The sequence below is a fragment of the Otolemur garnettii genome, unplaced genomic scaffold (assembly GCF_000181295.1).
Source record: "Otolemur garnettii isolate 467f Iridium unplaced genomic scaffold, OtoGar3 scaffold00010, whole genome shotgun sequence".
Taxonomy (NCBI): domain Eukaryota; kingdom Metazoa; phylum Chordata; class Mammalia; order Primates; family Galagidae; genus Otolemur; species Otolemur garnettii.
Genome location: NW_003852405.1, coordinates 202,865 through 226,137, shown reverse-complemented (window position 1 = coordinate 226,137; position 23,273 = coordinate 202,865). Strand labels below are relative to the sequence as shown.

General features: G+C 46.7%; 2 protein-coding genes across 3 annotated transcripts in view; one reads left to right on the top strand and one right to left on the bottom strand.

Moving 5' to 3' along the window:
- The window catches only part of CEPT1 (choline/ethanolamine phosphotransferase 1), a 44,889-nt gene extending 41,828 nt beyond the window's left edge, over positions 1–3,061 (top strand). Inside the window, exons 6-9 of one of the 2 annotated variants that reach the window (XM_012801709.2) lie at positions 252–383; positions 842–1,000; positions 1,420–1,545; positions 2,173–3,061. In XM_012801709.2, the coding sequence (XP_012657163.1) occupies positions 252–383; positions 842–1,000; positions 1,420–1,545; positions 2,173–2,292 (537 nt within the window). In that variant the 3' untranslated portion in view covers positions 2,293–3,061. The remainder of the gene's footprint in view (positions 1–251; positions 384–841; positions 1,001–1,419; positions 1,546–2,172) is intronic. The other variant, XM_012801710.2, reaches the window with a different exon arrangement.
- Positions 3,062–5,113: 2,052 nt separating this feature from the next.
- DENND2D (DENN domain containing 2D) lies at positions 5,114–23,075 on the bottom strand. Its single transcript, XM_023509911.1, has 12 exons — positions 22,835–23,075; positions 17,898–18,073; positions 16,899–17,011; positions 16,201–16,270; positions 15,397–15,474; positions 14,171–14,311; positions 12,816–12,964; positions 10,443–10,620; positions 7,151–7,192; positions 6,682–6,766; positions 6,095–6,334; positions 5,114–5,615 (listed from the first exon to the last, which is right to left on the bottom strand). Exons 1-12 carry the CDS (start codon positions 22,890–22,892, stop codon positions 5,539–5,541), a joined length of 1,407 nt encoding a protein of 468 aa, XP_023365679.1. The 5' UTR covers positions 22,893–23,075; the 3' UTR covers positions 5,114–5,538.
- Between the last annotated feature and the right edge of the window lie 198 nt (positions 23,076–23,273).

Here is a 23,273-nt window from a genome sequence, read left to right as displayed (position 1 = left end):
TTGTTTTTTTGCTCACAGGTCAAAGTGAAAGAGATGTATGTCAGAAGTCAGATTAGTTTCTATACAGCCTCAGCTCTTGAACTGAAAAGCAATACTTTTATTGCTTATAATGAAGAGAAGGAAATCTCCAATTACTTTAAATAATTACTAAACAGGAGGGAATGGAAAGTATTTGGGAATATGTATCAAATATTTGACTATTTTCTCATTTCAGTTTGTATATATTTTAATTGTTCTTTCTCTCATTAAAGATTCCAGTGCTGAATATTCAAATGAAAATTTTTCCTGCACTTTGTACTGTAGCAGGGACCATATTTTCCTGTACAAATTACTTCCGTGTAATCTTCACAGGTGGTGTTGGCAAAAATGGATCAACCATAGCAGTGAGTATATATATCTTAAGATTTTCAGTAATTGTTTACACTAGGATTTAGTGTTGTGTTCACTTTGTTTTTCATTTGAAATCGATAAAATCATCTGTTAATTTAGAATTTCTATTTAGTCTTAAAAACTAAAATTTCTTCTCAGTTTTATATATCCTTGCATACATTTATATGCTTATGTCTCCATACTTTTGTGTATACACATACACACTGTTACAAGTAAATGTAAAAATGAGCCTTTGTGTATAATAACTGTATAATAAGAAAAATGCAGTTTGTTCCTATCCAATTCATGCCCTTCCTTTTTATTAGCTATTCCAGTGTTTGGTTTATAGAAATTGCTGGCTATCAGGTGCCATGAGGTTCTTGCAAGCTTGAGTTGAATTATTTTTAAAGCAGTTCCATGTAGTATCTGATGATTACTGAATACTCTTAACTCTTCTCTTCATTTTGTGCAGGGAACAAGTGTCCTTTCTCCTTTTCTCCATATTGGATCAGTGATTACATTAGCTGCAATGATCTACAAGAAATCAGCAGTTCAGCTTTTTGAAAAGCATCCCTGTCTTTATATACTGACATTTGGTTTTGTATCTGCTAAAATCACTAATAAGCTTGTGGTAAGCACCTAAGTTTTCGTTTTTCTCTTTCATCTTATCTTGGTTTTACAGGCATAGTTTTCATTCTGTAGCTTCCTAAGCAGTCCTAGAATTTGCTCTTCTCCAATCACAATGTCTTAAAATCAACATAGGAGCTGTTTTTACTATTTTATGAAGCTGCAGTTTGAGGTTATCAGAAATTCTTTGAACCTTCTTAACTTTTCACTCTTTTAGCCATTGTTTAATTTGGCAGTTCAGTTTGTCTATACTCTTGAGTCTGTCTGGACATTCATTCAATGTAGTATTCCATGAGAAAAGCATCTTTTGTAGGTTAAATAATTTTTGAGACTTGATATTTGAATACAATACTGATCTACTGTGTAGCTCAGAATTGCTGTAATATGAAGATGCCTATACCATTTATTCTCTTTTATTCTTAGGTTGCACACATGACGAAAAGTGAAATGCATTTGCATGACACAGCATTCATAGGTCCAGCACTTTTGTTTCTGGACCAGTATTTTAACAGCTTTATTGATGAATATATTGTACTTTGGATTGCCCTGGTAGGTATTGTACCGTATCTTATTTCATGATTTGGAGGCTACTTATTTTTTGTTTCATTGGCTCAGTCCTAATAGATCAAATAATTGTAATGTTTTAAAATGTCAGAAATTGGTATGTGGGGCTTTGTGAGAGTTCCTTGTGGTTTTATTCTTATTAGGCTTGGCTACATGAGTAGCTCATGAATTCCAGATTTCTAATTGTATAAAGCATGAGTCAGCAAACTATTACTATACCCTGTGGGCCCATAGCCTATTTTGGTAAGTAAAGTTTTAGTGGAATAGCCCTGGCCATTCATTTATGTATTGTCTGTGGCTCCTTTCACACTACAATGGCAGAGTTGAGCAGTAAATGACAGAGTTGAGGACAGTAAATATTTTAAGCTTTGTGGACCATACTTTTTAATACTGTCTTAGAAAGTATGGTCCACAAAGCTTAAAAGATTTACTATCTGTCTAAGAAAGAGTTTGTTGATCTTTAGTGTAAAAAAATTGAAGGTAAGTCTGGAGAGAAGAAAGCCAGAGGCCACTCCTCTTTCTTTCATTAAGCTTAGGGAGAGCATAAGCAACTGCTAAGAATGTAATAGTCTCGCGTTTTCTTGTTTCATTGGTCTTGTCTTTTCTTTCCAGGTCTTCTCTTTCTTTGATTTGATCCGCTATTGTGTCAGTGTTTGCAATCAGATCGCATCTCACTTGCACATACATGTCTTCAGAATCAAGGTCTCTACAGCTCATTCTAATCATCATTAATGATGTAATTGGTGTTGTATAGGAAACTTGTGTTTTCTGCAGGAAGGAATCTGAACACATTGAGAATGGGGGTGGATAAGAACAAATATAATTTATAATAATCAATGTTGTATAACTTTTATTCTTTATTATTGGTAACACTCCCTACCTATTCTGTGTGAGAACGAGAATTTCAAGTCCCATCCTGTAAATTGTATGTGTCGTTGTACAGGGTTTGGGCCAAGAAAGCATGCAGGAGAAAGATGCCATGTGTTTGTAATTATCCTGGATTCAGAATAATATTGTCATGGGGAGCTGATCCCCAGTGGTGGAGATTTCTGATGTAGACTTTTTGCAGGCCAAAAGATGGTTGCTTTATAATTTTAACAAATCATCATCTTTTAGTAACATCCTTGTTTAGTGTCTTCTCAAGCTTTTTTTTACTAAGGAGCTCAGCACAGATACATCCCACTTGCTTGTGAGGTGGAACTAGTGATAAAGACCTTGAAATTGGATTGAAAGGTGTCCTTTCTTTACATTGTTGAAGAAGTCTTTTTTTATTGCTCAAGAAATGGTATCTCTCTTGGGCTTGGGAAATCCTGTAAGCATGCAAAATAATGTGGTAACTTTGTTGATCCATTTTATTTTTTTAAATAAACATATGATCTGAAAACCAGCTTTTTCATCAATTTTATTCAGTGAAAAAATCAGCGAAGTTTTAATGTCATTCTTAAAAATTCAAGATAATTTATTTCTGCTCTTTAATAAATAAGGAAATCCAGTTGGCCACATTGTAATGTGTCCTGTGACCTTTCTGTTTTGTAGAAACTTTTAAAAAAGAAACTATGTTCACTTTCCCTATAGATGGATTTTTTATGACCTAGTTTTATGTCATAATCACCTATGCAATTGCCAGTCATTTAGGAATCTCAAACCCTTCCCATAAATTCTTAGTAAGTGCTTGGGCTTCTCCAAGGAATCACTTTATACTCTCTGTTTCTGGCACTCTACCTTTTGGTATCTATACTACAGTTTGAAATGAGAGCCAGATTGTATACAAATTGGCTAAAGTGAACTATCTTATAATTTACTTTTATTTATACCCTGTTCCATAATCAGGAATAAACAAACAGTAGCTGCACTGCCTCACCTGACAGCCAGAGCCCTGCTTTCTTCTATTTTTAATCCCATGTAGATAAGGATTAGCAAAGAGAGTTAAGCCTTTACATTTTTTGCTAGACTGTAGCAGGAAAGGGAAATCTCTCATTAACCTTCTTGCTAGAGATTTCTCCAACATCTGGGATAGAGAAACATATGTATATAGGAAAATGCTAGGACAGATAAAGTTCTGAAAGCTAGAACAAAAAAGGAAGGATAATTGCACTTGTTTGGCACAGTCACATCTATTGTCTTATTGACACTGCAGGTGTTAAGAATAATTTACGGTGGAAACTGAGGCCTGGAGAGGATAAATGGCATACCATTGTCACTTGCTATTTTTCAGAGACTAGAATCCAGATCTTCTTAATCCTAGTGTAGTGTTATCCTACACTATACCAGGCATAAACCTTCATGTTGAGGGCTAACTGAAATGTGTGTATTCTCCTAGAACAGCGGTTCTCAACCTGTGTGTCGCGACTGACAGGAACTGTATTAAAGGGCTACGGCATTAGGAAGGTTGAGAACCACTGCTTCCTTCAGTCCTAGATCGTCAGCAGCAGGCAGTAAACCTCAGCTGGCCCTGATTGTTCATATACCTGGTTGGGGATCAAAATCAGCTGATGAAGCTTTTTAAAAAATACAGATTCCCAGGTCACATCTCTAGAAATGATTTGGTGGGTTTGGAATGGCACCTCAGAATTTTCATAAGATTTCGAGGATTCTGGTTCCTGTTCTGAAGCCTTTTGAGATACAGCTAGCTTTAGGAACCACTGCCATAGCTACAAAAAAGATGTAATTCTTTACAAACTATGAAGAATTGCAGTATGGACTCCACATAGTGGGAGCCAAAGACACACATCTGCTGCATGTACTCTGTCTCTGCACTCCCAAAAGCAAATTGTGCAGGCTTTAACTTCAGTTTGGTGGCCCCTGCTCTTCTTTCATCCTCCAGAAACTTTTGTGTTCTTTGTATAGAATTTAGGGACTTCTGAGGGCCACACTCAACATACATTAAAAAAAAAAAAAAAGGTGGAACTTGGAAAGACAAGATGCTTCTAAAAGAGTTCCCCAATACTTGAACAGATGTCACTAGAGGTATAGAGGGAGGAGAGGCTAGGTGACCACTCATCTCCATTAGACTCTTATGATTATGATTTTCTTTTCTCAAAGGGGAGAACTGTCAATGCCAGGGGCCCCTCCACCTTTAGCTAAAGAGTCGAACTGTGCTTCTCAAAATAAAGACCTATTAGAGGTGGAAAGTCTAAGACTGAAGGTAAAAGACTACTGCAGACAACTCGACTGGCAAACAGACCTTAGAGAAACCATGTAATGTTCTTCACTGGCTTCTGTTGACTGACATTCCTACCCTCAAGTTACCCTAGACTGCAGCTGCTTCCCTCTGACCGGCAGCCTCTCCTCCCAGCGTTCTGTAAGCATACCTGATTAAACCAGGGACTCTGCTGCCCAGTGTCTAGTGCTGTTGCTGCCTTTACCAGTATCTCTTACCCTTCCTGTTAGAAGTGGAGCTGCTAATCTCTATGATTCTACCACTCTAAACACAACTTTGGGTTCAGGGCCACCATGACCAGGGCATCCACTTGTAGTCCACTCTATTCTCACATTTATTGCCTCATTTTCCTAGTTCTCCCCCCATAGTGGAAGCCAAAGACACACACATAAGTAATAAGATTTTCTTCTTTACTGTCATCCTTATATGTCCACAGACCTTTTTCTATGTGGAGGGGCTAAGCCTCTGGGCCACAACTCTGTTCTCTATTGAAGATGTAATAGTGAGAGAGCAGTTGTGATGACTTCTAACCAAGCGTCTGTAATACCTGCACTATTTCCTACTCTCTGTCACCCCTGCAAAAAATACAGCTCTGGGCCCAGTTCTGTGGGCATGGAGTCAGAGCCCTGTAAAGACTTGAAAAAGCCAATACCAGGGATACGAAATTCAGACACCAGTTTGCAGTGAGGCCTGGATGGTGGACTCCAAAAGATGCTATGGATTCTGGGGGCTGAGGGCTTCCCTGATCCTACCATTCTGGTAGGGGCTCAAGTCCAAAACTGGCCTGCAGGTGTAGTCTCTCCTGTTCACCACAACTGTTATTTCACAGACTTTTCTCTGGGTTTCTTCTGTTTCTTCTGTTCTTCATATTCAAGTATTTTCTGTTGGAAATAGCCTGTGGGTTCAGATACAGGTGTTAAAGATATCTAATCTGGTCAAGCAGACTATGATGAGCAGGAAAACAGACTAGAATTATCCTCTGCTCCCCATGCTCCCCTCCCACCCCCAGTCCTGCCCAACACACACACACACACACACATGCTCCCTTCCTTGCCATGATGCCCACGCCATCATAGACTTCTGGAGATCCAGGTATTAGGATTGGCTCAAAAAAGGAGCCCACAAAGGGTAATCAGCAGGAATTTTCTTTATAACAAAGTCAAAAGGGTTAGTCCTGCTGGCTGATAAATAGAGCAACTGCTACAAAATGTCAGCCTAAGAGACACTTTCTTAGCCTTCATAATACTTCATTCTAACCCATTAATAGAATTACAGTTATTTTGTGAGCTTTGAAAGAAATGCTCTTTCCTTCCTTCCTCTTCATCCTAGAGGTAACTTGCTCTGAGCTTAGAATGATGGGGGATGTTGCTATACCTGCGGGAGGATTCTTGCTCTTCTCAGCTTCCTGGATGAAAAGGGAGAAGAGCTGTGTCTTCACAAACTTCTTCACAAATCGACGGTTGGTCTTAGAGGTCAGAGCCTTACAGAAGGACCGTTCCTGGAAGTGGCCTTGCCCATTTGCCTCCCGCTTGATATAGGAAGCATAGTGGCCCACAATTTTGACAAAGAACTTTACAAAAGGGCCTGAAACATGCTCATTGATTTCTTCTAAAGCTGCAGGGGACAATATAAAAAACATCTCAGAGGGTAGCAGAAGGATGCAACCACCCTAACTCACCTCCAAGTATGGCTTTCGTTCATTGTGAGCTGAAAGCTCCTGGGGGAAGCTATACGGTAGGGTTCATAATTACTGACTGGTTGCAATGGGAGCCTGGTTATGGGTCCTCTGCCATTGCTTAGAAAGAGTAAAATCACATGTTTTGACTTTCCCTGGGATGTAGGCCTCTGGGGATAGCCTAGGATTGCTGAGCAAGTTCATTTTAGTTCTGGAAGGAAATGGTTGAGAATTATACTCCTGATCTCCCTGGAGTAACCCTAAGTAAGAGGGGCCTAGCACTTACTCTGTAATTCATCAATTCCCTGATTAAGAGAGCCTAAGATGTCTTCCTGAAGCTTCGGTGGAAGGATGTCTTTTTCATCACCGACCTAGGAGAGGACAGAGCTCAGTGGTCAAGCAATCAGGAAGGAGGTATAGAGTTCAGGAGTTGGCAGAAGAGCATGAGGAGACATGAATTTTACACCCCACTCCACCCAAAATAATGGGCCACATAGTAGAGAAACAATAGAAGCTTGGTCTTTGGTTCGACTCTAAACATTAGCAAGGGATCCTCTTGATCCCTGTGGTACTTGGTTTACATCTCCTGCTCGAAAGGCACTAACACTAAAGGCCATGTAGTAAAGTCATCTGTATGGCTCATTGAAAAGAAGAGAGAGCTTGTTAACCTGGGTTCTCAATAAAAGTACTTAATGTTTGCTGATATAAATGGAGCATTATGAAACTAAGGTGGAGGGCCTTCAGCGGATACTTACCGACATTAAAAAGCTTCCTTCACAAAGATTCACCAACAGGACCTGAAATAAAGATAAAAGGGCTTTCTTTCCCTTTCTTTTCTTTTTTCTTTTTTGAGACAGAGCCTCAAGCTGTTGCCCTGGGCAGAGTGCCATGGCATCACAGCTCACAGCAACCTCAAATTCTTGGGGTTAAGTGATTCTCTTGTCTCAGCCTCCCAAGTAGCTATGCCTTGGGACTACAGGCACCCGCCACAACTCCTGGCTATTTTTTTTTTCCAGTTGCGATTGTCATTATTGTTTAACAGGCCCAGGCTGGATTTGAACCCACCAGCTCCTATATATGTGGCTGGCGCCCTAGCCGCTTGAGCGACAGGCACCGAGCCCTCTTTTCCTTTCTTCATAGACTTCAGGAGGACTTACCATCTCCATTCTCCCTGTGGCTATACCTTTCAGCCCAGGGAGCAAGAAAATCAACATCCCCTCTCACTTCCTCTCTGGCATTCTTTTTCCTCACTTAGCTCCCTTCCTGGGGAAAGGGTGTGGGTGTGTATAAGAGGGGATAGGATAAAAAGCTAATGTGAAAGGGGAATATAGCATGGGAAATCTCAGCCAGCCACTCCCTTAATAAAACACTGATTGCAGAAATTGCTTCTATATATGGAGCATTTAGTACAAGGCTCAGATAAGTGCTTTACACATTTTATCTCACTTAATCCTTGCACCAGTCCCATGAGGCAGACACTATCTCCATTTTGCAGATGAGAAAACAAATCCAAAGAAATTAAGTTGCCTGAGATCAGACTGTTAACAAATAAGACCAGTTCATTCCCAAACCTAGATGGGGATTGCATTCCTCTCCCAACATCCCCCCTTCAACTCTCTGTCATCTAGGACAGAGACTGACATCTTTTGATTTTCTTTATGCTTGCAGCTATTTTGTGTACAATTGCCTGGAATTCTGTGTCAGAGCTTTGGGCTTCCAGCAAGAAACTTAGCAAGGAAGGAAATGAGCCCAGGGTCAGCAAGGGGGAAGGAAAGGAAGTGAAGAGACAGACCACATGTCTCCAGGCTACAGGTGAGATAAGCACAGGGCTAGAACTTGGAGGACCCAAGTTCTAGTATCAGCTCCATCTCGGCCTGTGGGGCCATCAATCTAGACCAGAGATTGCAAACAGGCATCCTGCTTATTCATTTCAACCAGCAGATCTACTCTTTGATCTTCAGAGTGTTTTACAATAATGGGATTTGTTTCCAGTGTTTAAATTGGAATATTTCACTTACAGCTTGGACTTTTGCCAGCCTGAGTAACATAATGAGACCCCCATCTCTATAAAAAATAGAAAACTGAGTCAGGCATGCTAGTGGGTGCCTGTAGTCCCAGCTACTTGGAAGGCTGAAGCAAGAGGATCCCTTAAAGCAGGAATTAGAGGCTGCAGTGAGCTATGACCACACTGCTGCACTCCAGCCCCAGCAACAGAGCAAGACCCTATTTCAAAAAAAAAAAAAAAAATTAGATTTTTGGCTTCTGAAAAGTCAGAGCTCTAACACTGGTCCCCATTTCTAAAGGGCAACATTCAGACAGAACTGTGCTCACCAGTTTACCATAATCTTCTCCAAACCCAGTGTCGGTCACTTAAATGCCTGTTGGTCCTCTTTTCAGTTTGTGACCCTTGGTGTTGACAGTAGGTTGAACAAACTCTCCATGTTCCCTTCTTACAATTACAAGAAAAGAAAGGGACTAGGAAGTATGCCAAAAATCAGAGTGTGCACTGTAATTATCCATCACTAGAGAAGGAAAATTGGACTAGTCCAGGCCTGAAAGAACTTGTATACACAGGCTCAGATACCTTCATGTAGGAAAGGCTGTTCATTTTAGGGGCTGAGAGGAAAGAGCATGAGTGAAGACTTTTCTTTTTCAAGATTGTTTCCAGTATTGGGACATATTACTGTCCATTGAATAATCCCTTCAGGAGAGCTTAAATGGGAAGTCAGGGGATTCCCCCCAACACCTCCCCTGCTCCACGTGCTCACCTCCCTTCCTTTTCACAGAGTAGTTGCTGAGGAATAAAACAAGCTAAGGGTCTTAGATAGAATGAGCTGGAGTCTGACTGGCCCTTGGGGGAAGAGCCACAGCTTCTGAGGAGCTGGAGCTGCAGAGTCAGGAAGTTTCATAACTTCTGGGGCTGGGCCATTTTAAATTTTATTGCTAAACACAGGACTCATGCTCTGTCCCAGTTAGTCACAAGGCTAATGCTGGTTCAAAGGGCATGTGTACTCAGCAGTCCTGAGGAAGGGTGTAAGGCCTGGGGAGGCAAAGAAAGGAAACACAGCCTGCTTATTTCCCTGCTATCCTTTCTATAGGAAGGGGTTAAGTTCCACCTGTACTAGGTTCCACTATAGTCCATGTGGCTTCTGATAAGTCATTTAAGTTCCCTGGACCTCACTTATCTCTTATGTAAAATGGGGCTGGCCTCGTGCCTCTTTATAGCTTTCTTCTGGGATTGGAAGGCCCTTTGCCTGCACAGAGTGAGTCACTGGCAAGCCAGAGCACACATGCACAGGTGCCTCTTCTGGCTTAAGATATAGCAACATGCTATCCTTTCAAAGTTCACACTGACCACTGAAAGCAGAGCATATATTTGGGGTTGTTGTCCCACATAGGGGATAGATTTTATGCTGTTAATGCCCACATCCACACCTGAGCCCTCTGGTATGTTTGGGACCTGCCAAGAAATAAGAAGCTAATAAAATCAAAGGGGATTGGTTCCTACATCCTCTCTAGCCAACAGCACTGAGCTACTCAGAAAGATGGCTTTTCCTACAAAAATCTGCATTTTCAAGACTCACAGTTTGCGGGAAGATTATGTTTGCTCACTTACATGGAATCTGAACAAATTCCAGTGGGGTGTGTGTTGTACAGACCAGCTGTGTCATCCATCTGGGTGAGATGGGACACCCTAGACTCTAGGGCCTAGAGACTGCTCATTAGGGCCAGCTGGCGGAGAACAAGCTGATGACCCTTGAATAAGCCAGATGCTGCCTTTAAGTCTAAAAGGGAAGCCCTCTGGAAAAGACAGCCAGCATTTGCAGAGCACTGTGTGTCAGGCATCAGGGTAGGGACATTATGCAAGTTACTTCCCCTCTCCCTCTAAGAACTGCACATTGTTATTCCCATTTTACAAATGAGGAAGTTCAGGCTTCACAAGATTAAGTAACTTGCCCTTAATCACACAGCTGCTAACAGCAGAGCTGGGATCCCAATCCCCGTCTGCCTGACTCCCAATCATGCGCTCTTCCTGCCATGTCATACCTCTTCCATGGGGCTGTCCATGACTTCCTGCAAAAAGCGCATTTGTACCCCAACCATGAAGGGAGTGGGGCAGCAGACAGTGGCCAGAAGGCTCTCAGGGACGACTGGGATGTAGGTGTGTGCCCAGCTGAAGGGGTAGAGCAGCGCGGCGGCAGCATGGATGCATTGAGACAGGGTGCTGGGACAGAGCAGAGAGAACAAGAGTCAGAGGGGCCCCACACCTCTACCCCATATACACTTGCAGCCCACTATCAACCGCACCACTGAGGTGCTGCCTGTGCTCCTGCAAAAAGGCAAGTCTGGGTGCCACAGTGGTCACAGAGTTTGTGAGTGCAGTGTTGCTAAGAGGGAGGGACAGAAACCAGGAGAGGCTGGGACTCCACTGATGAAGACAGACATCTCTATTTGATCATTCTTTTCCCAATGAGGTTTCCTCAACTCACTGTTGGCCAAAAATAAAAGTGACTCCAAAGAGAAAGGAAAGAAGTGTTCCCATCATTCAAGCAGACTAGGGATTGAGCCCTGACTATGTGCTCAGAGCTGTGCTAAGGACCTGGGCACCAGGAAGAGTGAGACTGAGCCTATTTTTAAAGAACTCACAATGCAGTGATGAGGCAAATGTGTAAACGTGGGGGGCTCTGTGGAGAGGCAATGCCTTTTTTTCCTCTATGTCTAGGCAACCTAATCCCCAATATTTAACTCACATGGCTCCCTCTGGCCACTCAAGGTTATTAAAGGTTACCAGGTTGGTGCCTGCATTAGCCTGGGAAATTCCAAGCTTCCAGGAACCTCTGCCCACAATTCCTAGATGGAAAGTCCCACAGAGGTGGCTCCTCCAGCCTTTCCAGTGAAACATTCCTTGTGTCATTCCTGCCCAAGTCACAACAACTCAGACTCCACTCCTCACCCTACCTCACACGCACCCCTCACTCTGTCTTCTCTCTTCTCCACTGGCTTTCCTGGCTCTTCATGTCTCCAGCCAAATTGCCCCAAAGCCAAGGCCAACAAAAACAAATGCAGGAATCCTTGTTTCAATTCTTGGTATCAAGCTAGCACTTCCTGAGTTAGCAACTTTGTCTCTGAGAGTCTGGCCAAGGCTTATACTGCCTGGAAGTCCCCACCCTACGTGAGTTTCAGGGATCTGAAAAACTCAGCGCGGGAAGGAAGTAAGGAGTGGTGAGATTTCTCTGGAGAAAGTTAGTGCCTGAGAGGTGAATCCTACCATCCTTTACTTCCCATAAACTGATCTGAGGGGAAAGGGGAAAGGTTCAGAACCTAGCCACGTGGAAACTTCTGGTTTCCATACAGAGCTGGAAGTGGATGAACTATTTCCAAAGCAAAAGATTATGCCACTCCCCTCAAGGATTGGTCTATAACTTGTTCCTCTTTGGTTAGCACTTATTTTTATAGAATTTTCAACACACAGACCTTACTCCCTGCCATGGTTCCTTTCCTCTAAAACCCATGACATTCACCTGACCCTCTGCCTTCTGTTATTTGAATCCCTATTAACATCTTTTTTTTTCTCCATTTGTTTTTCTTCTGCCTTCCATCACATCTCCCAGGTCTCCCTCAGACTTGAAGCCCATCAGAGTTAGGGACCAAAACATGACAGTACCCTGCTTCAAGTCTACATAGCAGTATACTCAACTATGGAGTTATTAAGAATTGCAGCGAGCACTTACAATATGCCTGGCCGCATGCTAGGCATCTGATGGGCATTATTTCTTTTAATCCTCACCATGACTTTATGAGTTAAGTCCAATAGTTATTTCCATTTTAAAGATAAGGAGATCATGACTCCAAGAAGTTAAGAAACTAACCTAAGGGAAGCCTCATAGCTAAAAGTGGAAGAACAGGATTTAACCTCATTCTGCTGCTGTCAGTGCTTCTGAACCACTATATAATTTTGCGTCACCTTAAGTAAGGTCAAGGACCCTTGCTTTGTTTGTATCTTCCTAAGTCTTGGCATCTGGCAAACAGTTGATACATAATAAATATTTGTTGAATGAGTGAATAAATGGATAGATGGGCCTCACCTCCATGCTATTACCCGCCTTCCTGCCCAGTTCTCCACCCTCCCTTCCTCCCTCAGCCACCCAAAGGCAGAATGTCAGCATCCACCCTAACTGGCCTGCCTGAGCCGTCTTTCCTGCCCTTCTCACACTAAGTCAGGAACCATCTTAGGGCCCAAGCAGCAGTCTGGTGGCAGGGGAGGCTGTTTCTTTAGGCTTAAAGTGCAAATCAAGGAGCTGCAAGGATAAGGGTGAGCATGTGGGCCCACAGCCCGATTTCCTTGGGGAACCTGTTTCCTCCTCAGGGAGTTCAGGTGAGCCGACCAGTTCAGGTGAGCTGTTCAGCAGCTGGGCCCACCTGAGACCTTCTGCCAAGAAGATAATTTTTCTCTCCAGTACTGCAGAGGCAAAGATCTGAAGTATCTGTTCACAACTGAGACAGTGCAACAGAGAACTAAAATCCACATGTTCTAGGTGGGAGTCCAGAGGTCGTGTCAACGAAATGAACTGTGGGGAAACCAGAGAGAGAGAGGATGTCACCACACAGCAAGATCACACGGACCCAGGAGTGCTGGGCCTCTACCAGCCTCTATTCCTTCTCTCCACAGGAGTGAATCTCATCCTCTCTCTCTCCCTTGCTAAAACACCATGGATGGCTTTTCTCTACTCCAGGACAGCACGGGATGGGTGTAATCTTGAACATGGCTCACATACAGGTCTGCCCCTTCCCTCACTCACCTCCCTGAGTACACTCCCCTCTCTCACCAAGCTTCTCCACAGCCAGTTCCAGTCCCTAGAGCAATCTCCTCTTTCCTCCAGCAGCAACTCTCAGGTTGGGCTCCCACTCCCCCGTGCTCTGCTTCTTTCATTCTTATCCTCTTTGAGGTCCCAGAAGGACCCCTTGGCCATCTAATACTTTACATCTAATCTTTTACTCGTGTAGCACCCTGGCTTTTCTTTCACTGCAGTTACGTAATTCATAATTACGTATGTCCTGGTGTGTTTACCTAGTTAATGTCTACTTTTACCACTGGACTTTTAGGCCCATGAGGTCAGGGACTGCATTCATTTTGGACACCACTGCATACCCATGAAATAGTATAACTCGGCACACAGCAAGTATCTGGTACATATTTTTTAAGTAAATGAAAACTTCTAGCTCATCCTCTTATTTTCCTGTGGGGAAACCAAGGTTTTGAGGAGTGCACAGATCATTCAGAGTTTCTGGCTCAGGAACTCTGAGTTCTGCAGTTTGTAGAGCAATGTTCCATTTGCCACCTCAGTCATCTTGGTGCCTTAAAAAATAGCCTTCCCCTGTGGCTTAGGTGGGGACTCAGGGTGGAGATAGATGATAAGATATAGATGGAGGCTGTAAGATAGAGACAGAGGACAGGTACAGGAGAATAAGGGTGAGTGTAGGGGCAAGGGACAGTTTGGGTACTGGGGGCAATGTCTTTTCTAGCAACAAAAGCCTGAATTTACCTGGTTTATTTACTATAAATAGAAGCCAAGGTGGCTTGAGCAGTAACGTGCTTGGGAGCACTGGGTTAGAAGGATCAGAAAATGGGGTTTGATTTCCTACTCTGCCAACCATTCTAACCAAGCCCAGCCCACCTGCTCAGTTTCCCTGAGCACTTTAACCTGGTGAAAAGAACAGCTACAGAAGCCCTCCCTCTCCATCCAGAGAGGGGCTTGCCCTTTTTGCTAACCCACCTCAGTGCCAGAGTCCGGGATGAAGCTCTTGAGGGTGACAGTCTTCCCAGGAGCAGGGAAGGCTGCCTCTCGGAGGCCCTGCATGAACGGGTAGATGACAGCCATGGAGATCTGATGCCTCTTCTCCACTTCATCCAGGATCTGAAGGGGAAAGGACCACAGGAGGCATGGCTCAAAGGGACACTACCAGCCAAGTGGCAGAGACCCCATTGGCCTCCAAGCATTGTAAGATTATCACACAGGTTCAGCTAATCTTCAAGGGCCTTCTAGGCTCCTCTATCAACTGGCCCTTTCCCTCCCAGGTCTCACGGGTTCTCACACTAAATAATCTGCTGTTTATCTCCTGCATGAGAACTGCTTTTTCCTGGCATTATTCTTTTCATTATCTCTCTACTAATCCACCTCACCAACGAAGTCTCCCCCGGGGAACACATCATCCATGATGGTTAAAAGTTCATTCATGCTGGTTGAAGTGGGAGCTCAGAAGCCAAAGAAAGCCTCTTGGCATCACTCTGTCCTCCAACTGCCACTGGAGACTCCCAGGGCCAGGGACAGCCTCCCGCCTCCAAACACTGCTCTGCCCAAGCAAAGGCTGACCGTTTCCTCCCTTCCTCCTCCAAGGGTCCTGCCAGAGGCACAGCACAACGAAGCCCCTTCTGGTCAACAAGGCAGGCCCCATCTATGCTCTCAGGTCCTGACTCTGGTGTGCTGGAACTCAAATTAGCTCCAGCAGAAGTACTGGGGACCTCAAAGGAGTCAGCAGGAGTTTTGGGGCCCCTCTTGTCTGCATGTTGTTTAGTGCTCTGCCTTTTATAAAGAGATTTCTAACGTATCACTTCATTTGAGCCTCACACCAGCCTGTGAGGTAGGAAGGTAAGAGGGGTCATTATATCCACTTGGCAGATGAGGAAACCGAAACTCAGCAGACTCCTGTGGCCCTTCCCCATGTCCCACTTGAATGCCTTGTCCCTTGGCTACAGTAGGAACAGTGGCTCTCTCTGCAAGGGATCCAGTCCCCTAGAGTCCGTTTCTACTTTTCCCTAAAATCAAGTCAAGCCCAAGTCCTTCTTTGCCTCACTTTCCCCAAGTGTGCCTCAGTGCCAACTCTGGCTATAGGGGAAGAGCAACACTAAAGACTCAGGTTACACAGGCAGGGCATGCAGCCAGGCAAAGCCCAGAAGCTGAACAGGCTGAGCAGGCCCTGAGGAATCCTGCTCCACCCTTACCTTGGAGAACAAGCCGAAGCAGCCGATGCAGCTGATGATGCAGTACACTTTGGGAAGTCGAGGGCCAGGGCCAGCTGGCTGGGGAGGGGCAGAGATGCACCTTCAGTGCTGCAGCCTCCCTGGGGACTTCTCCCAGTGGGGGCTGGTGGGGCAAAAGCCTGGGGGCTGGGAGTCATACAGTGAATGGAAGGGCCAGATGGAAAATGCCTGGCTGACCAAAGGCTCTGTTCACAGGACAGGCCACAGGGAGTTCAGAGGGGGAACCAAGATCAAAAGAAGAGGGCTGAAGGGCCCTGAGTGGGCTCAGGGGCAGGCACTGCCGCTTTCAGTGCCACCATGATTTAGTGTCGGCAGAGAGAGAAACAAGTGTGTCTTACAGATGAAGAAACAGCTAGGGAGGAGATCACTATAAAAGGAACTTGGAGAATCCTCTTGAGATCTAAGATTTGAACATAATTGTCCAAATCTCAGTCTGGGAGATTCCAGGGGCCAATGCAGCAGGCCTGATAGACAAGGCAGCGGGAGAAGTCAGTTGGCGCTTCCCACGGGGAGGAGAGCTATTGAAAGCTGGGGAGGGCACATGGCCAGCATAGGTCCCACAGGCAGGTGAGGAGGGGCACCGGTCAGGTCTTTGTTCTTTCGGGGTTGCAGAGGGGGCACTAACATGGCAGCAGGTGCAGGGCTGTGCTCTCTACAAACACCACTGCCAAGGAGCCAGGGCTTTTGCAGCAGAGGACTGAGCAAGCCCAGCTGTGGGGCTAAACAGGCTGCAGAGAGGAAGGGGCAGTTCCAAGCTGCACAGACCAAGAGGCGCCTGCAGTATCCAATCTTTCTGCTTCCATCCACATTGGTCAGAACGAAGGAGAATGTCTCCCTAAGAAAAAGCAGACAAGGCTTGGTTTGCATTTGCTCACTGGATTCTAAAATAGGAAGCCAGTCAGCATCAGAGTGGTAGAGAGGAGAGCAAAGGGGAGCTGATTAATCACACTAGTAAACACCAGTAATTTACGAAGTGCCTTTTGGTGTCAAGCCCTAAATGCATCATCTCATTTAATTCTCAGAGCAACTCTTTGAGGTAAGTTCAATTATAATCCCCACTTTAAAGATGAAAGGACTGAGGGTGTTTCTTATCCAACGTCATGCAACTCATAAATGATAAAGCCAAAATTCAAACTCAGGCAGTCAAGTTCCAGTGCTCATGCTGTAGGGCCTTTGCCATACTGCCTTCTGCCAAGTCCGGCCTCTGCCAATGGCAGAGTCAAAAGCACTGACTATGCCTCCTGGGACAGGTGAGACAATCTCACCCTTTTTTTGGACAGAGATGACTGATTACACTGAAAGCTAATATCCTTAGCCTTGAGAAACCCCAGGAAAGATGTTTATAAATTGAATCAACTCCACTCCCTGGCAGGAAATTAGTATGTGCAGCAGATAAGGGGGCCACAGGAGCCCTGTCCCTTCTCCTGTAGTCAGATACTCTTGTCCTAAGGCTGAGCAATTACCTGGGGTACTCGGTAAGAGGTGCCCACTCATTGCCATCTGGGAAACAGAACAAGGGGATGGCTTTAAGCAACCTTTCCTCCTCCTCCTGCTGGCCTCGAAGCAGGTTTTCTCGCTATAAGGAAAAGAAAAAGAGACAAGTGAATTGAGGTGGTGGGGGGAAGAGAAGAAAGGGAGGGCTAGAGGCAGGCTTCTTTTGAAAGCAATCTAAGCTTCTTCACTGGGTATGAGGGCCAATGGATGTCTTTGCCTGTCATTCTGAGCAGTCTGCATTCTGGGTCTGGCTAGAACCATCCCAAAGCTGTGACATCCACCCCAGGGGAAAGTTGACATGAACTTGGGTCAGAATTCAATATCCTGAGACTCTACATAGGAAGGGAGTCAGGGCCACACTGAATACAGAAAGGCCTGAGATGGCCCAGCCTCTAGGAAGATGATGTCAGAGAGAAGCCACATTAGAGGCCAGCTCAGTTGCTGCACCTGCTAATGAGAGGGGTTAACAAGAAAGTTGCTTCATTCTACCCCCCCACCTGGTGGTGCAAGACAAGACAAGAAGGAGTGTGATGCTTGGGCTGGGCCGAAGTGCTGTGCCTACCCATCAGCTCTGTGCCTGCCCCACCCTTTCCTTGTCACATACCCCACAGAGGGGACTCCCTCTAGAAGGTCTGGCAGAAGGCAGAAGGTAAGTGCATCTCTAAGGACAAGGGTGACTAAACATGGAATTTGGGAGAAGAGGAGTTCCCAAAGGGGGCAAAAGGACTAGCCTATTTTCTCTGCTACCAAGCCTAGGTCAGTCCCTCACAAAGAAGTCAGACCCAGATTCTGGAGATGATAACAACAGAAAACTAGAGCTGAACTAAAAAGGAACTGGAGAGCACTGAGCCCAAGCTCAAGGCAGCTCCAGACTCCAGCCCTGGGAGGGTGGGAGAAGGAACTGGAACCCCACCACCACCACCTTTCAAACACCCCAATCCTCTGTCTCCCCTTGCCCGGGTCCTTACCTTGGGAAACTGGTAGGTGATTGTAGGCTCATAGTCATTCCCTAAACGCTTTTTTTTGAGAGAAACCACAAGAAGGTATTCAAAGAAGTGCTGCCCTCCAGCAAAGCTGAGCAGAGAGCCCTCCTGGGCCCTTTCTGGTTCCTTTATAGCTTCCCCCGCATTGTCCTGTGGAGGTCCTGCAACCAAGACACCAGGGCCATTCAGAATCTCAATGATCCATTCCCGGAGTGGAGTCTGTAAGAATCAAGGTGACCTCCATGCCGGGTATCTGGAGTCCGGCCAGCACCACTGGTCACAGAATAGGATCAGAGCCAACTGGGCAGTTTCCACACCTGGCCTGGGAGACTTGAAACTCCTGGGGTTTCAAGGGGATGCAAGTGTGGAAAGAAAGAAACCATTGATGTGGAAGCCAAGGAAATGTACTGGAGAGGCCACGTGGAGGCCCTAGGCCCGGGGAACCATAGAGACTCGGCCTACATGTAGGGTGTCCAGGGCAGGCCCAGAATAGTATGCCCTGAGAGTAAACTCATATTAAGTAAATCAGAGAAGGTCCAACAGGTGTGGGACTGTGACCACTCCAAACCCGCAGAGGGCATGAGCAAGCATAAAGCCAGCAGGAGAAGCCTCCTGGCCCAGTCACATAGGACCACGTGGAGGGCGAGATATAAAGGAAGAGGAAGAAGGGCCATTTCAAGGAAGAAACAGCTTCTAAGTGGGTAACCCTAAAAAAGGGGAAGTGGGCAGTCTAGTCCTGACCTGCTCGAAGTCGAGGCAGCCGGTGTCGGATGGTCCTGAGTACCCGGCCTACCACTTGTCCTTCCATCTCTGGGCCTTCAGGGCAGGGAGGACTCCCCTCTCCCCCAACACAGACTGGCTATGCAAAGCCTGAGTAGGAGGCTGCTGCTTCAGTCTCCAGCCACAATGCTATGAAGCCAAGTGACATGCGGTCTTCCAAAGAGGGCAGAGCAGTTTCCATCCTATGCACCCAGTGATTGAGCAAGAAGGATGTGACAGGACCCAGGAAGGCAGCAGAAGCCAGCACTGACAAAGGCAGCATCCTGGCACTGCAGCACAGAGCTCAGCTCCTCCCAAGAGCCCCAGGGTGTGGCGAGAGAAAAGCAAACACCTCCAAGGCCCGGCTGTTTCTGGGCTAAGGGCTTTGAATTCTGGGCTGGCTGCAGATTGTGCAAGGAGTTTGTTTACAATCTTAGGACAGAGAGGAATGCTCGATAGTATCAGACTATGGGCACTGGAACCTCTTCGGTCTCAGAAGGAGGATCCTATACTCCCGTAACTTTGATTGCTGATTTTCCACTTCTCAACTTGGTCACCAGCAGCCAACCCCCCCACCACACACACACACAGGGCCACTCACTGCATTCTAGAACTTCTAGGACCTCAGGACCCTAACCAAGAGCACAGGAACAAACACTTCCTGAAACCAAGATGCCGCTGCCCTCGCTGTTTAAGATAAACAGGCATGGCTCAGTAATTATCCAAATAGATTAATTCTTCAAGCAAGAGATAAGAATCCTAGAAATCAATATGGACCCAAAAGCCTCCTCTGCTGACAGTAAAATAGAGAGCAAAGTCCATCTCTAAGCTGAGACTTTCTGATATTTCAGAAATATTTACAATCCTGCTCTAAAGCAGAGAGTTTTGTCTCCATCACTGTGTTCCAGCAGAGTCCCTCTTCCCAATAGGAAGCACTGATTCAGAAGATTGTCCTTGGCCTAGGATGAGAGACTAGGTATGCCAGCAGCCTGAAGTTCATTCAGTGGCAATGGAAAGCAATCAACATCACTCAGCATCCCCACTGTTGGGCCAGAGCAGTGATTCTGCCCAAGATACAGGCAGAGCTGCTAACTCGCTGCTGTGTCTGGAGACTGGGGAACAGAGAAAGAACAGCAACCAATCACCCTGGATTCCCACAGAAACCTCTGAATGAGTAAAGGCAAAGGAGAAGAGGAAAAGACCTTTGCAGGAAGCTGCCTCAAAAAGGAGGCAGGAGGCAAAAGGGTTTGGGGGTCAGTGTCTGCCACTCCTACAAAGAATGAGCAGACCTCTGGAAGAGAGAGGGGGTCTGGGCTAGAGGAGACAGCTCTTTTACTCCTAAGAGCTCTAGACCTAGATTTTGTGGAACTAGTAAAGGTCAGGACTCATGGACAGCCCAGGGATGACTCCTGGGGGAAGCCCCAATCACAGTCAATGAGGAAGTTCCAAATGCTGAAATGTGTGAAAAGAGTGAACCAGAACACTCAGAACCATCACCACACCTTCTTTGTAACCAACACAGACTTGTTGTATAATCTTCGCTGCCCGTCTGAGGAACAAGCATCTTCCTGATATATATATATATATATATATGGGGAAACTGAGGCATGCGGTAATTCAGGAGCTATTTAAAATTAACAGTATCCTTTGGGTAGGGATTATGAAAGCTCCATGTCCATGCTCCTGACTTCTGGGTGTATTCCACATAAACATCCCACTGAGGTTTGCAAAGGACTATGAGAAACAGAATCTTCTCACTTATCATTCCAGAACCTCAGGAAATCATGATTTCCTTAAATCCTCTCACCTGCATTTTCAGTTCATTTTCTCTTGTTTTGTTAGGAGAATCAAGAGTATAGAAAATCTCATATACTCTTGACCAAAAAAAAAAAAAAAATAGTAACTAGACTTTTGGAACAAAGCGAAAGAAATTTAGCAAGACTATTTTCTCCCCTCACCTCAACCTCAGTTCAAAAGTTCTCAATAGAAAAGAAAAGCATGGCTCGGCGCCTGTGGCTCAAGCGGCTAAGGCGCCAGCCACATGCACCTAAGGTGGCGGGTTGGAATCCAGCCTGGACCCGCCAAACAACAATAATGGCTGCAACCAAGCCAGGCGTTGTGGCGGGCGTCTGTGGTCCCAGCTACTTGGGAGACTGAGGCAGCAGACTCGCTTGAGCCCAAGAGTTGGAGGTTGCTGTGAGCAGTGAAGCCATGGCACTCTACCCAGGGGCTCAGCTAGAGGCTTGGTCTCAAAAAAAAAAAGAAAACAAAAGCATAAGGCACGCTAACATCCATCAAACTCATACATTAGCTGTAAGTCATCTCATTTAATCCCCAGTGCCCTAGAAAGGAATTATTATCCTGAATTTTAGTTAAGGCGGGAGCCACCCTTTCCAGGGAAGGCAGGAGTCTGGTTACACTTGTTCCTCCCCCAGGAAGCTCCTCCCTCAGCCACCTAACTGAAGTCCCAGAACCATCAGATAGATCTAGAATATAGGTGAGGAGACCTTCGGGAATGTTGACTTGGGAAGCCGGCTCTTCCTTTTCCAGCTCAGCTGCTCTCGATCCAGGACCACAACATCACCGCCCCACCCCACCAGGATAATTAATTCTCTCTCTTTCTCTTTCTCTCTTACCCCCTTTCCAGGGCACAACGTTCCTGGAACCAGAAAGGCAAAAGAAAGAGGGGAAAGTCCCCAGGAAGGTGGAGGGTGGTATGGAAAATGAAGAGCACCTGACAGGTGCTAGAGCTCAGGGTTCCTCAATGCCAAAAAGCTCCTCCGGGCACAATCATCAGTCCCATGTGGGTGGAAACAACTGGAATGTCTCCTCTAGGCCATACAGAACAGACCCCTTCCATTCACACAGACTTATCAGGGTCTGGGAAGCCCGGGAAAGCCCAGGCCAGTGCTCTCCAGAGAAGCCAGAATGCCTTCTGTTCCAGCCACTGTGCAGCCCCAGGCCACTGCTCCAGCCCCTGGTCTCTGACCTCCGCCCATGATATATGGGGAATGGCCAGAGATTGGAGATCAATATTTAGGGAGAACACAGCAAGAGGTAGGGAAAGAGTAGTGAGTGACAAAAGGAATGGGAATGAGACAAAACGCAGATCACTCAGATGTCACTGCAGTTTAGAGAAGAAAGCACAGATCTTACCCTCTGGGATCTCCCACCTCTGGGGATTGAAGGAGAGGGGCTCACTGGGATTTTTGACTCACCAGTATTGGAAGGGGTGAGCTACCTGGGAAGGACCCCTGCTCACTTTCTAATTCTCCCTTTTCTCAGAAGGTGGAACCTCCAGGTAAAGTATCTCTGGGCCGTGGCTGCTGAGCCAGAAGACTAGCTAGCGGGAAGCAGCAACAAAAACTGGTTAAATGGGGCGGGGCCTGCGGCTCAAGGAGTAGGGCGCAGGCCCCATATGCTGCAGGTGGTGGGTTCTAATCCAGCCCCAGCCCAAAACTGCAACAACAACAACAAAAAAAAGCTGGTTGAATAAATGAATGACTTCCCCATTTCACTGACTGGGTTGACTTACCAGGTCACACACTCTAAAGTTGAGCAGGCTGTATCCCAGCTCTGCCCAAGGCCACCCACGAAAGCACTCTCTACAGGGTACCCAGCTGCCCCTAATAGGAGTGGTAAGGTCGCAGTCAGGAGACCAGATTCTGTAGCCGCTGGCTATCTGCTGGGCAGAAGTAAGGGCAAGGGCAGGGGTGCTGACTCCCAGGAAGTGGACAACGGCCTGAGCCAAGTCCTGGGCTGCGAGGCGAGGCAGGGCTGCAGACAAACGCCAGCTGAGGCAGTGCCTCCTGGAGGGCTCAGGGCGTGCGGTTGCACCACAGCTTCCTGGATAGAAGGACACGTGGCCCCGGGGCCCCACAACGGTTTCCTTTGACCCGTCGCCTCCCCCTCGCCCCTGCAGAAGTGGCCACCTCTCAGTTCTCTGCCCTCGCTCTTTCTGACACTTCACCTCTACCCTGCACTCTCTCTGTGTCGCCTGATCACCGCCCGCGCAGCCCTCTTGAATCTCCCCTCCAACAGCTCCCGATCCCACCCCCGTGCCGCCCTCCCCTGGCCCCGCACCACCGCCAGCCCCTAGTCACCGCTCCCCAGTGCCCGCACTGTCCCCGCGCCCTAGCCCTGGCGCGCCCGGCCGGACTAACCCCCATGGCCGCGCTTCAGTCTCAGGCTGGCTCGAAGGCGGCGGCCGAGCCCGTCCATGGCCCCTGGATGCCCGGCACCCACTCCAAGGTTCGTGCCGGCCCCGCCCCCCAATCCTTGACCTCCGTGGTCTCGGCACTTTCACTTTCATGCGGGGGGAGAGCGAGGGGACAGGTTCGGGGCGGGGCGGCGTACCTTCCGGGCTCCAGCCCAACCCACGGCGCACCTGGGCGGGCCCGCTCTTCCCTCAGCCCTCTGCTGGGCGGCGCGGGGTGACTGAGGGCGCCCGACTCGCGTCCGGGAGGGGGCGGCGCCACTTCGCTCCCAACCTCCGTGGGGCGCCCGAGAAGCTCGACTTTCTAAACCGCAGAGTCCGCAAACACGCTTGTCGTGACCGAAGTCACCCCCTTCCGCGCAGCTGCTGACTAACCCAGAAGGGGA

Bases quoted from the DNA above. Each gene is read 5' to 3' on its own strand.
- DENND2D (XM_023509911.1), bottom strand. From the start codon at position 22,892: ATGGACGGGCTCGGCCGCCGCCTTCGAGCCAGCCTGAGACTGAAGCGC. The intron at 18,074-22,834 runs GTTAGTCCGGCC...TCTTGGTTGCAG, and splicing joins ACTGAAGCGCGGCCATGGGG to GACCTCCACAGGACAATGCG. The intron at 7,193-10,442 runs GTATGACATGGC...TCTTTATTTCAG, and splicing joins TGGACAGCCCCATGGAAGAG to GTCCTGTTGGTGAATCTTTG.